This window comes from Stegastes partitus, unplaced genomic scaffold (assembly GCF_000690725.1).
Source record: "Stegastes partitus isolate 25-593 unplaced genomic scaffold, Stegastes_partitus-1.0.2 Scaffold377, whole genome shotgun sequence".
NCBI classification, from domain to species: Eukaryota; Metazoa; Chordata; class Actinopteri; family Pomacentridae; genus Stegastes; species Stegastes partitus.
In genome coordinates this window covers 450,879-465,820 of record NW_007578108.1, presented here as the reverse complement: position 1 = coordinate 465,820, position 14,942 = coordinate 450,879, and the positions used below count along the sequence as shown (strand labels likewise).

Below are 14,942 nucleotides of genomic sequence, written 5' to 3'. Positions count from 1 at the left end.
AGCAGAAAATGTTGATCACGTACATAAATGGTTTTAAGATTTTTACCTGTTAATGTGCATATTAGATTCTGAATATGGATACTGTAGTATTGTGTTGCCAAATAACTCTGAGAGGATTGCAGCTCAAGGTCTTACAGCATGCATATCACTTAACAACGAACCTTAGAAAAGTTACAGCACAGTAATTAATTCAGCTGCAACAGCGAAACAGTGTGAAACATGAAAAAGCAACAACATTTCTGCCCAAAGAGGACGGTTGCTACCTACACTTGCATGATTGTTTTTTTAACATAATAAATAAACATCACTACACTATTATTTGCCTCTAATGTTTTTGTCTCTTTTATATATAAAAAATATATATATATATATATATTTTTAAAAAGTTAGATAGCTAAACTTTAACAGCATCTGTGCAGCTTTGGAAATAACAACGCAGCCAAAATTGCCACATTTTCAACAAATGTGGTCATGGATGTCTGGATTTACAGGTAGAGGTTTGAGTCATTTGAACCAAAGCTGTTCTGCAGGCTGTGACGTACAGACAGCTCTGCACAGAAGTGTCCCTTCTGTCCCACGTCAAACTTATTGTCTCTGCTTGTATGGTCAATTCTGGATTTTATATATTAGAAAACAAAGAAGTCTGTCTCTAAGTGTAGCCCTGTGATAGACTGGCAACCTGTCCAGGGTGTCCCCTGCCTTCGCCCTAAGTCAGCTGGGATAGACTAGAATTCAGTGACAGCTGTTTTTTTTTTCCTTCTTTAATGGGAGGGTATGAATACATTTGAGGACGACTGTACTTTTCACGTTCTCTCTGGGTTCTCTGGCTTCCTCCCACACAGTCCAAAAACATGTTGAGGCTAATTGGTGATTCTAAATTGTCTGTAGGTGTGAATGTGAGTGTGCTTGGTTATCTGTCTCTAAGTCTTGCACTAAGCTATGCTAACTGGCTAAAGCTATACAGCTGGCATACATATTGTATATGAGAGTGGTATCAATCTTTGCAAGTTTTGACAAGATAGCAAATGAGCACATTTGTCAAAATGTCAAACTGATAAACAATATTGATTACAATGGCTGCTGTTTACCATTATGAATGAGGTGAATGACCTGTCAAACTCTAATGCAAACCTACAGGCAACAGCAACAGTTTAAACTGCATATTGCATTAATATTAAAATGTTGTTATAGATAGCAACTTATGAACAATAATGTTTTTAAATGCTTGCGGTTAGAGAAGAGAGCAAACTCAGTGACTTCACATTTGTTCTCCTCATGACTTCACCATCTGATGAGTCCTCAGTGATTTTTTTGTGTGTGGCCACATTTGTTTGTCACGCTCACAGCTCTTCTCACGAGGATTTATACTCGCTGTTTCATATTAAGAACATACACATCACAGACGGGACAAGCACACACAGCAAAAACAGGCGGCTGTGAAGGCAAGCACCACTGTGGTTTGGAATTCCTGTGATCACAGGCTGTAGGCAGCAGCACTGATTCACGGTGTGAATAATCAGTAGTCACTAACAACTAACCAGCAGAGCGGAGGGAAACACGATAGACAGACAGACAGGGAGATGAGAGCATAATGTGTGAATCCGCAGAATAGTGTTTGTGTGTTGGTGTCTTACAGCATGTCAGGACAGTTCTGTGGTTTCTCCAGCAGTCCTCCCTCCATGACAAAGCGAAGGACTTGCTCATTGGACAGACCCTGGTAGGGCTGTTCTGCCAGAGTGGCAATCTCCCACAATACAACCCCGAATGACCTGCACAGCGGGGAAGAGGGAGAGGGCAAGGAATTATAACAACATGTTCTTTGGCAGTAGTTTATACAGAGAATCAAGCCGTCGTGCTTTTGTTGGTAATTGTGTGCGCCTGCTTACCAGACATCTGAGTTGGTGGTGAAGACGCCGTCCTTCAGAGACTCGGGTGACATCCAGCGGACAGGGAGCAAGCCTTTACCACCTTTGCGGTAGTAGTCTGTCTCATAGATGTCTCTGGTCATGCCAAAGTCTACCCACACAGACACAAAAACATAGGCACACATGAATGCATGAGGAGGAAGTAAAGCAATGATTATAGTTGTGTTTCCATTTAATTGTCAAGTTTGAAGCAAACGTTTGAAAAAGGGAATTAGGCTAGAGTGAATTAAGTGGGCTGCGTAGTATCAGGGTGGTGGGTGGCGGTATAGGCTATGTAACGCATGGCTATATATGACCGCTCATTTCACACTACTGGCTACATTAGCCAAAGTTTAACGTGGATTAATACGGCAAGGTAGCATGATCCAGTACTGCATGAAACAGGCAGCTGTAGTATGTATCTGAAGTAAAAAGAAAAAAATCTACAGTTTTCAGCTGAAAAGCAAAGAAAACTTGACCCATCTAAAAGAAAAAAATGAGGAGAAGTCTTCAGGAAATGTTTTCAATCTGGAAAGTTGCAATTATTGTTTCATGTGAGCTGGTTTTAGACATATTTAATGCTGTCTGGAGGCACAGTAAGGAAAAGAGCGGAAACAGCTAATCAGACCTGCGAGTTAAATGGCTGCTACATCACAACTTATTTCAAAAAGGTTGTATCATCTCCCACTACCATTTCAGCTAAACTGTTTTCATTTTGCTGATTCCATTAACTTTCTTCTAACGTGGTGCTTCAAAATGTGCATAAAAATATGTTTCGGATTCACTGCATCTGATAAAGATGTTTCCAATAGTTGGAACATTTCAAGTGAAATACTGTGTCATATATCTACAGACTTCGTTGTTTAACTGCAGTCTGTTGTGTTGCTCCATATTTCACAGGAAGGTGCTCTTTACTGAGATTATAACCCCAGAAATAGTGTTACATTACCCATAATCCCTTAGAAATCACACCATGCCAGTATTATAGACATTTAAAAATGCCAGGATCTTAAACTGTAGACACATCACTGTAACCATAATTGTCTAGATTATGGTGTAGAGCTTTTCAAACTCCAAGAGGTCACACATTCACAGTTTGGTCAGAAAATAAAATAGCAACTTACAACACATTTCGCTGGAGAGTCCAGCACTGGATCTAATGAAAACATGTTGACACAGCTTCACTGCTGCCCCTTGGCCGTTCCCTGTGCTGCGATTAAGGCTATCCTCACGATTTCATAATTTCATAATTTGCCTGAAATTCCATTCACACTTAATGGGCGTGTTCCCAACTCCCTGCTGCTTCTGTTTCTTAGCCGACAGTGACCCTTCAACCCTTTCTTTACCTCCTATCTTAACGGTAAAGTCCTCGGCCACCATGCAGTTCCTGGCTGCCAGATCTCGGTGGACAAACTTGTTGGCATTGAGGTAAGCCATGCCATCAGCAATCTGCCCTGCCATCTGAAGCATCTTCTTCAGGGGAGGGAGAGACAGGCTCGACCACTGTTGCTGGAGACACACAGACAACATCGAATAAGTTCTACATGCAAAAGAACAGATTAACAGTATTTATCAGACCCACAGTTTACAATGACTATTATATGTTGCATCCATTTTTCATACGGTATACATCTAATGCACTAATAGCACATGGCTTTATTGAACACTGGTATTAACAGAGATGTCAAGAGATAACACAAATTTTTATCATGCTCTAACAAAATACACCAGTACATACGGTACTGTGCAAAGGTTTTAGGCACATTAAATGGTCAGATTTTTATTTATCACACAGTACCATCAGCCTGAGTTACAAAGAACTAGCGTCTGCGACAAAGAGTCCTGTGACAGATGGTACGACCCCCACAGAGTCCTGATCTCAAAATCACAGAGTCAGTCTGGGATTTCATGAAGAGACAGAAGACACTGAGACAGATTAAGTCAACAGGAGAACTGTGGCAAGTTCTCCAAGATGCTTGGAACAACCTAACTGTAGGCTGCTGCCATGGAAAGTGAGAAGTGGCGAAAACAAGGTCGCACAAGATAATGATTTCAATTGGATTTGTTTTCTTTACTGCACTTTGAATAAAAGTGCCCATGATATTGTTGAAGATTCCTCACTTTACTTTCAATGCTTGAATCTTTTTACAGTACATAATATGGACTGAATAGTTGATGTTTTTTTATTTTATAAAATGTTTTCTTTGCAGCTGAATGACAACCAGCCACTACCTCTTTCGGTCGCAAAGAGCGCAAGTAACTCTTCAAGTCTCCTCGCGTCATCAGCTCCATGATGACCAGGGTGGGCTGGCCCTGAGAGACCACTCCAAGGAGACGAACCTGCAGCGAACACCACAACACAACAACAAACTTACACACTTGTATATTTGTCATCATGATGAATTTAAATGACACTGAATGTACTTTGCATCCTCCAACAGTTGAGTTGCGAGTAGAACTTGCCCTCACTGCTCTGTATGACCGTATTTTGTGTGAGTTTGTGCGCATACATACCACGTGGTGACAGTTGAACTCCTTCATGACAGACGCCTCATTGAGAAACTCGATCCGCTCCCTCATGCTGGCTGACTCGTTGACAGTCTTGATGGCGACACGCGTCTCTGGTTCGTCTTTGACCACACCCTTGGCCGTGCCCTCATACACCATGCCAAAAGACCCTTGGCCGAGCTCACGACTTAGGGAGATCTTCTCCCGTGCCACCTCCCACTCATCTGGTACATACACTGCACAAAAAATTTTTAAAAAGTGAATACAGACCTTTGCACCTACATAGATGGTTTTCACCATATTTCTCACTTAGAGACGTCACTCACTTTCTGCAGCGCTGAAGTACTCGGGGTTAACCGAGGCATAAAGGACTCCATTTCCAAGCCGGTCACTGTTCCTGACCAACACAAAAACAAAAGTGTTTACAGACACGCAGACAAATTTGCACATACCATCTTTACACACACCACACACATTTTGGGATCTGCATGGCATATAATCATAGATATTACAGTTTTAGCTTCCAAAAAATACTGGCAAAATACAACACTGGAATATTTCAGTTTGAAGGCACACTTGGGTTTGAGCAATTCGGAATATTGATTTTCCTTTAAGAACTTGAGAGGAGCTGCTGCTTTATTGTGGGAATACATTGCTTTATGTGACTGTAGGTAATTTCCTACTGTTCAAACCACATATGAATTTATGTTCTTTGGTTTTGGTATTATATCATAAACACTGACTACATATTACATGGTACAACCACAAATACAAGATGGTGCCAATTAAAAAAATCTAGCTTCATTTGCCACTTAGGTTTATGGACTATAATTGGCAGAAGCAATTTGCTTTGGTTTGCGTGTTGGTTGCAAGTAAACGTGGATCCAAATGTGACCACACAAACCATTAGCAAGCTGTTATGTTAGAGAAGAAAAAGGAAGAAAAGCGCATAATAATTTTCTAATACAGTTTTAATCTTTATTCCTGCAGATCTTCAGTGATGTTTTTAAAAAAATATATTTTCCCTTTTTTTTTAAATATTATATTCTGCATCCTATTTGTTCTATGCAATTTCATAATGGAGGTGATAAAATAATTACTGTACACACCGTTTCCTGTTGAAGACAACCAGCATTGCTGCCAGAGCGCAGATGAGGAGGAGAATGGCGATTGGAACAAAGATCATCGCGTAGAGGACATTCTCATATCCTGTTGGGTCGAATATGCAGATTAATCACATCGCTTTGTTTGATGTACTAATATGTTGTCAGACAAACAATGATGTATGGATACAAAAAGGAACAATGAACTCTGATGAGGCATGTCAGTGTGCATCTTACGTTCTGCCACATAGAGATCCAGAGGGTGAGTCCATGAGCCGTTTCCAGCCAGTGACGTGGCTCTCACTCTGACTGAGTAGTTTCCTGGACTGAGGTTGGACAGCCGAACGCCACGCTGTGTCTGATACATTTGACCAGATACACACTCGTGCTTCTCCGTCTGACACGCGCACACACACACAGACAAAAAGGGCTTATTATGGACTTAAGTTTTACAAAATCCAAAAGCAATAGCAAAAGGCCTGCTGTTCTTAATTTGTACTGTGCAATTATAAGTAAGGACAGGGTTTACAGTGCCAGACCTATTCTGCCTCTTGATTAATAAATAATAAGTTTTATGTCTGGTCAGTGATTGGTCACTACGTAAGTATGCGACCAACTGTTGGCAGTTTAAAAACTGCTGTTTCTTTGTTTTTTGGCATTCCTGTTTACTGGGTTCATCTATTCAGTGTACAAAATGAGCATTTACTCTTTCCACATTACACTGTGCGTGTCAGTATCCATTCTGCACGACCTTTAAACCATTAGGTTGCAATTAAACGCTGCATCCACTAGTCAGTAGACATTGTCTACTGTTAAAGTGATTTAAAGTCTCGGCTAAAATTGCATCAGTAGCATGTAGCATATAATACATATCAGACGGTTCTAATGGAATTTCAAAAAGTTTTGAAAAATTGTTCATCAAGTGCAAAAGTAGAGCTTATGGAGTTGATTTTGACACTTGGACCCAACAAATTAGGGGGTAACCAACTAATTTAGTGTACAATGTTAAAGTGTGTATGGTATGCACAGAGGCTATTGATTTTCAGCCACTTCAATGATCGGCAGACACAGCAATCAACCAGCAATACCTCAGTGTGGTTAGCCATCATAAGCAGCCTCTTTCAAAGAAGAAAATTATGTCCAGCATTTCTTGCAAGGAATTCTGAATAAACTTTAGTTTGTTTTTTTTCTGGCTTTTCAGTCCTTGTTAAAACCAACAAGTGCTCTGTGAGACATCAGGTACATGTATAGATGATGTCCTACCTCAGAAGCCAGTTTAAACTTGATCTCATACATGAGGATGAGTCCGTTGGGGCGAAGCGGCTCTGGCCAGCGCAGAAACACCCAGTCCTCGTGGCCTTCCCAGGACACTGGCCCTGGGATGTCATCAGCCTTTTCTGGAGAATCACAGGCAGAATAGGTTACCAGGGCTTACTCAGAAATCATGTCCATCCAGAACATTTTCCACTGGCTTCAGTAAATCCTAACATTCATCAGCATTTCAGCAGAATTGCACACCTGGGAGACATGACAGTGTCAGGTCCAAATTATTAATCAGCTTGTGATTGTAAACAGATCCTTTCTCATCTAACCTGCAGGCTTGGTTCTGGAGAAGACAAATTCTGCCGCGCTGCAGCGCTGGACCTGTCGATTGCACGCATGAATGTCGATGCGGTAAACTGTGAAGGGCTGCAGACCAGAGATCTGAAGCTCGCGCTCTGTCACTGATTGCTCCATGAACTCGAACTCTCGGTCAGCTGGCTCCAGGTCAGCGGTGCTGCTGTTGCCAGCGGCATGAGGAGGAGGGACAGTGCTGCTGTTAGCATGCAGTCGGTTGCGGCGGGAGTGAGTGGAGTTGGCGACACCAAAAAGATCTCTGCGGCGGCGATCTGGTGGCCTGAAGGTACAAGAATGGCAGAGAAAAAAGTACTGTTTAAGTTTGATTATTAAACTATAGAAATGAAACTGGTGCATTCAAAGTGACTTTATAGCATCAAGTAGATAAGACAGACATGACTGTCACAACTCTGTACTTCATATGGTTAAAGTCGGATGTACAAAGCTCTTTTTTTGAAACCTGTATCTGTGTGCGTTGTTGTTTATTGTTTCTTTTTTAGCTCCATGTTGATCCCAGACTTACTGGAAACCTTTCTTCGCTTAACCTTAGGTCTTTGAGTGATCTGCTTTGTTTTCATTGCCATTTGGCCTTCATTTCAGCAGCTGGGATGAAGCTGGGTAGGCAAATTCTAAATAGAATTACTGAACAGCTTGGCTAATTTTTGTGCAAATGAACTTTCAAAAGCAAAGCATACAGCATATGTCAGTATGTGATATACCAAAATCACTGCTAACAAGAGATTTCCAAGTTGATCCTAAGCAAGTGTATTAAATTTCATGATAGCTGCTTGAATGAGTTGGGAGCTACAGTTATATGACCTCAGCAAAAAAAGACAGGCTTTCCATGTGCATCAGGTTTCATTTCACCTGAAACAAAATGTGGACACCTTTTGAATGCTTTTGACATTTAACCCTTAATTATATTTCTCATTACAGCAAATAAACAAAGTGTTCCTTCCCTAACTATTGTCACACAGCTCCAACTAAATGCATGTAACGATCACATAAGCAGACTTCAAAGATAAAGCCTGACTTACAAGGTGGCATGCATGTTGGCTCACACAGGGTGAGGGTTTGAGGTAAGCTGAAAGGAAAATGCAGAGCATGTGATTACACCTGATGTTTATCTTTAGTAGTAAGAACACCGATCCCTTTCTTCTGCCTCTGCAAAACATACTGAGAACTAATTACCATCAACTGCACTGAGCTGTGTGTGTGTGTGTGTGTGTGTGTGTGTGTGTGTGTGTGTGTGTGTAGACCAAGAGAGATAATGTGATGCAGATGTCTTAAGAGCAGAGCAGCGAGCTGAGTCCCTAAATCAGACAGAAGCCGAAACATGACATACAGAAAAGGAGCAAGGATGGGGGAAAAAAACATTGGAGGATTGTTTGATCACTCATAATGGGTTGTGTTTTCTTAACTGTTACACATAATGGTACTTTACCAAGGACTGAAGGAAGTTACTGATCTCTATTTAAGCTACATGAAAAATTACACATAAACTGCACAGTAGAAGTTTTTCTTGTTTTAAGATCTTTATGTTTGGTTTAGAGAAGGGGATTAAAGGAAGCTGTCACAGCCAATTCACACACGTGCCACACAGCAAAATACTGACAATGGGTAGATTACCTCGGTGTAAAAATAGAGTTGTGCAGGAAGTTTTCAAAGACTTTTCGGTAAGAGGCGTCAGCAGCTTCGGCCTCTAGGTCTTCCACTGATTTGGGGCAGGGGCAACAGGGTCCTTTATCTGCCCCATCAGTGTCTGGTTTAGTGGGCTTGGTGTCCTCTTCTTGGTCTCCCACCCCTATGGCAGCAATCCTTATTGGGATCTTCAGCTCTGAAGGTGGAAGAAAAAGATGTGTTTTCAGGCAGGTGCATTCCGTTTGCTCTCAACGACTAGCAGTAATGGTGGATGTGGAGGTTTGTGCTTGCTTGTGTGGGTACCTTTAGAGCAATAATTGTGCTGATAAAGCTCTCGGTCTTCCGCTTGTTGCTGCCATCTTACTAAGTAGTAAGTCTGGTTCCCATTCGGCGAGATAGGGGGCGACCAGCGTACCACCAACTGTGTGGATGAGTTCGAGTATGCTCGCACATCCTGAGGCATGGAGGGTGCTGAGGGAGAGAGAGAGAGAGACAGACAAAAACTCTTAGGAACTTTTGGGAAACTTCTTTAGTCTGCCAGTGCAGATGTGCTTCTCTGACATCACAGCACGGCTATGTCTTTACACTGCAGCTGGATTTATTTAAAGCAGTCTTCCATTTCATATAATTATATTAGAGTTTGTGTAAATCAGTTTTCTCCTTCTCTTTGGGTTGCAGCTGTGTTTATTTCAAACCATCTTCCTCTCCATCTCCTTATGGTATTTTTGGACTAGATTCAAAAATGCATCACACTGTCATCAAGAAAAAATCCCACAACTATTTGCAAAACAAGTAGTAATGTAAACACATTTACATGCTAGCAGGAGGGTTCTGGTGAGACCGACTTTTACAGTGAAACAGATGAAATCTGGTGTTCATAAAATTTCTGCCTTTAATCATTAGCTTCCTGCACTATTGCAACTACTCAGCATGGGCAGTATCATAGTTGTAAGGTATTCTATGCTACATAGAAATCTTTTTGAAAGGTGAGGTCTTCAGTACCATAAAACATATGCTTCTGTTTACATTAAAGTGACACAGACATGAGCCATAGAAGGATAGGCTGTAATGCACAACACATGCCACCAGAGGTCAGTCATGACACAAGAAACTGACCAGACCATCAGCCAAGCTGAGAAAGATGAGGTGCACTGGTGGGGATGTGTTCCTTATATGGGTATGCTCTGGGTTCAAAAACAAATGATGTAAGTGAGTCACATTATATGGACAAAGCCTTGTGCGCTATTTGCTACAATATAGTTATAACTGAAATTCTTTTTGGCTGGTTCATACTTGTGGCGTAAGAATTTCATTGGCTAAATTAGTTAGTCTTAAAACTGTATGTCATTCTACCATTCCTCCCACAAATCTACCCTTAAATGAACATGATAAGAACCATAAGAATGTCTATTCCGTTAGCCTATTTTTAATTTAATTCTATTCAATTTGTGTTTGGTATAGATTAATTGTGAATAAAAATCTGATATAAAGTTATGTCGGACAGAAATTTACATTTTTGGCAAAAGCCTAACGACTGCTGTTGATTTCTCTTCTTTTAGTGTAGTCAGGTCTCGACCTAGTCTCCACTAGTCAATGTCTTTGTACCCAAATTAAGGAAGACTTCTGACATTCCTACTACATTCACTGTGTAGAGTAAAACAGGACGCAGACACTTAACATTACTTTGGATTCTTTAGTGGAGGCTTAGTCAAACACACCTCCTTAGAAGTGATTCTTTCGTTGCTGACAGAAGACCTTTAATGGATGCAGTTATTGTGTTTACCTGAGGGGCTGGTACGGATGTAGACCACCTTGCTCTTGGCACCTGGCATATGTTTGTCCTCCACCATGAGTGTGATAGCTTTAACAAAGATAGCGTACTGCGTCCACGGCTTCAGGCTGGACAGCAGAACTCCAGGGTCCGAGTCTTTGTCAGGCCTCAGCTCCACATCCACCATATTCCAGCTGTTGGAGCCGCAGCCATCCTGCCCCTCGAACTCTGTGATGTTCTGGTACGGCCTGGAAGGAAACGGGGTTTTGTCACAGTTTAATAATCAATTATTCACCTTTCTTATACACCTCTTCAATGTATTGCGTCGGTCACGTACATGACGGATGCAAATGGACAATGGCAGCAGACAAATGCATCAGATTCATGTGGTGCGATGAGGAGACTGTAAGCTTCCTCACATTCATACATAAAACAGAAAGGCCATATTTCCACCATGTTTTCAACACTGGAGAATTAGCGCCCCTAGCAGTTTATCTCAATAAGCCCAACTCCTGATATTGGGTTAAAAGTTGCGGATGGAACAACAATAACTCATTGTAACTCGTTGCAGATTTTCTGGAAATTTGTTTACAATCTGCACTAAACTTGGACAGAAACCTGACTGGCGAGAAGTTAGATTTATTTATTGTTCCGTATATTTAAAGTCCAGTTAATCAGTCTGACAGTGAGGTTCCAAACAAGTTGATTGATAGGCTACAGGAATCAAGTTTCATTTCCCATCTCTGTTCAATAACACTCAGCCCTGGGGAAGGAAGGAGCTAATGACTGAGGCTATTCTGAAAAACTTACGCCTCTTTGTAGTAGACGATAAAGCTGATGAGGTCTCTGTAGTCGGGAGGTCGGTAGCGTTGCCATGTCAGCTTGATCCTTGTGCTGCTGGTGCTGTTGGACCTGAACTTTAGGATGGTGCTTTCACCTATAATGGAGTCAGATCAGAGTTAAAAAAAAAAAAAAAGAAGAAGAAGACAAAACACTTGAATATGTTTGGTTTAATATACAGCAATTAGTCTTGTTGACAGAGCGGTGCAGTAAATACTAGCATATGGTGCAGACCAACATCAGGCTCAGAAGAGGTGTTTGCAAACTAGAGTAACTCCTGCATATGAGCTGGATGTAGCAATTTAAATGTTTGTGGTTTTCAGCGTGAAGCTCGTTTTGACCCTTACAGCTGGCTCTGTCGCCGTTGTTTCGGAAATCACTCTCATCAAAGCGGCCTTGGATGCCCGTCTTCTCCCACATGTTGCGGATCTCGGACATGCAGAGTTTGGGGTTGGCTCTAAAAAACAGCTTTCCTGTTTTGATAGTGAGGTTGTGCTGCTTCCAGTCCCAAAGATACTGGAGCTGCTGGTTGTCGAATGCTGAGAAGGCATACATGCTAGAGGGCAGAAAAAAGAGACAATGAATAAATGACTGTCAACAAAATGCTGTTTCATTTACGTTTATTTGCGTAAGTTTGTCTATCAGAGTAATGTGTGCATAGTGATTCTTGTTGGACAAAAAGCCCATATTCCCACCAAGGATAATGCCTTATTTTCAAGGTGTAATGGAAAACTACAGAACACAACCGCTGCTAGTCCCTTTTCTATAAGGGGGAAGCTATGCTAATTGAACAAAATTTAGCCGTTTTACTCTTCTCAGTAGATCTCTATTTTCGGCTGGAGGTTTAATGACCCAGTTAGACAGTAGAGGGACTGCTAGACAGCGGGATAAAAATCACCTGGCAAATCCGATTAACCAGGGGCTGAGTTTTTGTGCTGGAGAGGAGGTTTTTATGAGTCACTGGGTAACACCCAGACATCAAGGAATGATTGTAATGTGGGCCTTGGGACAGTAAGATTCCTGTGAATTCAAAGACAAACAGACGATTGAGGGAGTGAAGGCCTCTGTATGACCCTGAGAACCTTTGCTGGGACTGTTGGAGGTTATACTGCATTCAAGGTCTAATTAAAAAAAAAAAAAAACAGGGGCATGTGTCATTTGCTTCTCTCAGTTGAAAACAAGATTCCTGAATGATTTTTTTTTTTTTAGCTTTACTGATGATATTACAGTTAGCAACCCACAACAAGCGAGTTTGTGCAAAATAAATACTCTCCAGTCTGTACCCTCACAATCAGTTCATTCTCCCTATATTTCTGTATTGTCCTTGACTACCTACATTAGAACCCTATCACTGCTCAATTATGCAGCAACAGGTAAACACTGAATAAAAAAGGCACAAGTGTCATTCCCACATCAGACTGTAGCAACAAAGGGAGCACATGGATACTTTGTCAAGACTGTCGACTATGGTGCTGAGTATTATTCTGGCCTATAAAGCACACTAACTAAAGAGTCAGTGAAGTTAAAAAAAAAAAAAAAAAGAGGGGTTTGAAAGTTTTACATCAGTTGGCAAAACTGTAAAACTGCTGTAGAACTCGCACAATACCAAAAAGCAGATACAGCTCTCTGCATTTGGACTATCTTCACAGGACGCTCAAAAAAAGCCACAAACTGTTCTCTCATTGCTTTCTTGTCATTTTATTAAGGAAAAAAGTTATTACTGGATATTGTTCACAATAACTGTTGTAAGATTGTATCTGCGCAGTTAGCAGTCTTTTATGATTTCACTTGTGTAGCTAGCAGTCTTCTATGACTTTACTTGTGTAGTTAGTCGTCTTTGATGACTTTACTTGTGTAGCTAGCAGTCTTTTAAGACTTTACTTGTACAGCTAGCAGTCTTTTAAGACTTTACTTGTACAGCTAGCAGTCTTTTAAGATTTCACTTGTGTAACTAGCAGTCTTTTAAGACTTTACTTGTGTAGTTAGTCGTCTTTTATGCCTTCACTTGTGTAGCTAGTCATATTCTATGACTTTACCTGTATAGCTAATTGTCTTTTTGGGTTTAGCTATGTAGTTAACTGTTTTTCTATGACGTTGGCTGTGTTGTTAGTTGGTCTCTTTATGATTTTAGCTGTGTAATTAGACATCTCTCTGCTGCAGAGAGGGCAGTACAGCAACAAAATCCATCAGCACACAGACCACCAAGCAAAGTACAAATAACTGCATGTTGTCTTGATTTTATGTTTGTTTATGTATAAATTTGTATTGCATAATTATTTTTCTTTCACAGTAGCCTAAAACAGAGATTCAGGTGCAGGTTATAACCCAATTTTGACCAATTATGCGGTTAGTGAGATATTCCTTTGTTGAGCAGTATTCACTCGAATAAATTACTATTGAGGCGAATCCTCTCGAAAACAACAGGACTGGAACCGAGCTCAGAGTGTGACCATACACCGTAACAGTCTCCACTGTGAGTCATTAGGGATTCAATTGTGATTATGTGTTTATGCTTGTAGTGTGTGTGTGTGTGTGTGTATGCTTGTGTGTGGTCCTACTCGTCCTGGAGGTTTTCTCCATCGATGTATCTGAGGCTGCGGAGGAAGGCCAGGGAGCTCAGAGTGTGCGAATGTGTGATCCGCACATAACCCGTCACCCTCTGGATCAAACCCGTGAAACTCTCCAGCTCTGCCACCATGTTGTCTAAACACAAACACAGACAGCCACAAACACATAAATTCTTTTTTTTCCCCACTTATCCTAATAGTCTGTTTACATATGTATCTACTCAGTTTTTCATCACTGACTTATCGAGGTTCATGTCACTATTATGGCTGACTGTAATATAATCCTTGCTTTTATATACCATGCTGTGTTCAGCTTGCAGAACTTGTACATTTGTCATCATTATGTCTTCGCCACAACTAAAGCAGATACAACCACTGTTGTCCAGAAAGTGTTCCACACTAATGAAAATGCTGTTTTCACTCTAAAAAATAACTTATTATTATCGTACCATGTATTCAAAAAACTTTTAAATCAACAAAAATGTGTTTCATCCTGTTTGGAGAAAATACTGTCAAGTTGTACAATTCCCATCTGAGTTTCCCAGACTGCACAATCTGTGAGTAATTCCCTATGGGAATGGTTTAATAGTATACAACTAACAGGCCTTTATAATGCTCTACACCTGCTGAGAAACTCTTCAGCCCTCCTTCAAGTAGAAACGTGATCATTAACTGTAGTGTTGCTGTACTACGCTGCAGTACTTACGGCCTCTGCGGATGTTGATATGCAAGTTGCCTTTGATAACAGTGCAGCCTTTGAGAGACTGAGCAGCATCCATGGAGTCGATGACCTTCTCCTCGCACACTTTATCGCACAGACCATCACAGGCTGTACAGAACATACTGGGGACGGACAGAGACAGGACAGTAAGTACACAGTGTCATTTTATTGATGGAGGTCCATTCAATAAACTCCGCTAGCTCTCCCAAGATGTTTTTTTTTTTTTTTATTTCTGTCCCTGAAAGATTTTACACCAGCATTTTACAGGTG

The 14,942-nt window shown here is 41.0% G+C and overlaps 1 protein-coding gene across 1 annotated transcript in view; it reads right to left on the bottom strand.

Moving 5' to 3' along the window:
• LOC103359504 (insulin-like growth factor 1 receptor) overlaps positions 1 to 14,942 on the bottom strand; it is a 48,810-nt gene that overhangs the window by 3,468 nt on the left and 30,400 nt on the right. The window contains exons 4-20 of the mRNA XM_008284876.1: positions 14,658 to 14,794; positions 13,943 to 14,087; positions 11,732 to 11,940; positions 11,355 to 11,481; positions 10,557 to 10,792; positions 9,077 to 9,244; positions 8,762 to 8,969; positions 7,108 to 7,412; positions 6,779 to 6,912; positions 5,753 to 5,912; positions 5,522 to 5,621; positions 4,739 to 4,809; positions 4,419 to 4,648; positions 4,137 to 4,244; positions 3,251 to 3,413; positions 1,887 to 2,016; positions 1,635 to 1,769 (exon numbers count right to left, since the gene is read on the bottom strand). Coding sequence (XP_008283098.1) covers positions 1,635 to 1,769; positions 1,887 to 2,016; positions 3,251 to 3,413; positions 4,137 to 4,244; positions 4,419 to 4,648; positions 4,739 to 4,809; positions 5,522 to 5,621; positions 5,753 to 5,912; positions 6,779 to 6,912; positions 7,108 to 7,412; positions 8,762 to 8,969; positions 9,077 to 9,244; positions 10,557 to 10,792; positions 11,355 to 11,481; positions 11,732 to 11,940; positions 13,943 to 14,087; positions 14,658 to 14,794 — 2,766 coding nt within the window. The remainder of the gene's footprint in view (positions 1 to 1,634; positions 1,770 to 1,886; positions 2,017 to 3,250; positions 3,414 to 4,136; positions 4,245 to 4,418; positions 4,649 to 4,738; positions 4,810 to 5,521; positions 5,622 to 5,752; positions 5,913 to 6,778; positions 6,913 to 7,107; positions 7,413 to 8,761; positions 8,970 to 9,076; positions 9,245 to 10,556; positions 10,793 to 11,354; positions 11,482 to 11,731; positions 11,941 to 13,942; positions 14,088 to 14,657; positions 14,795 to 14,942) is intronic.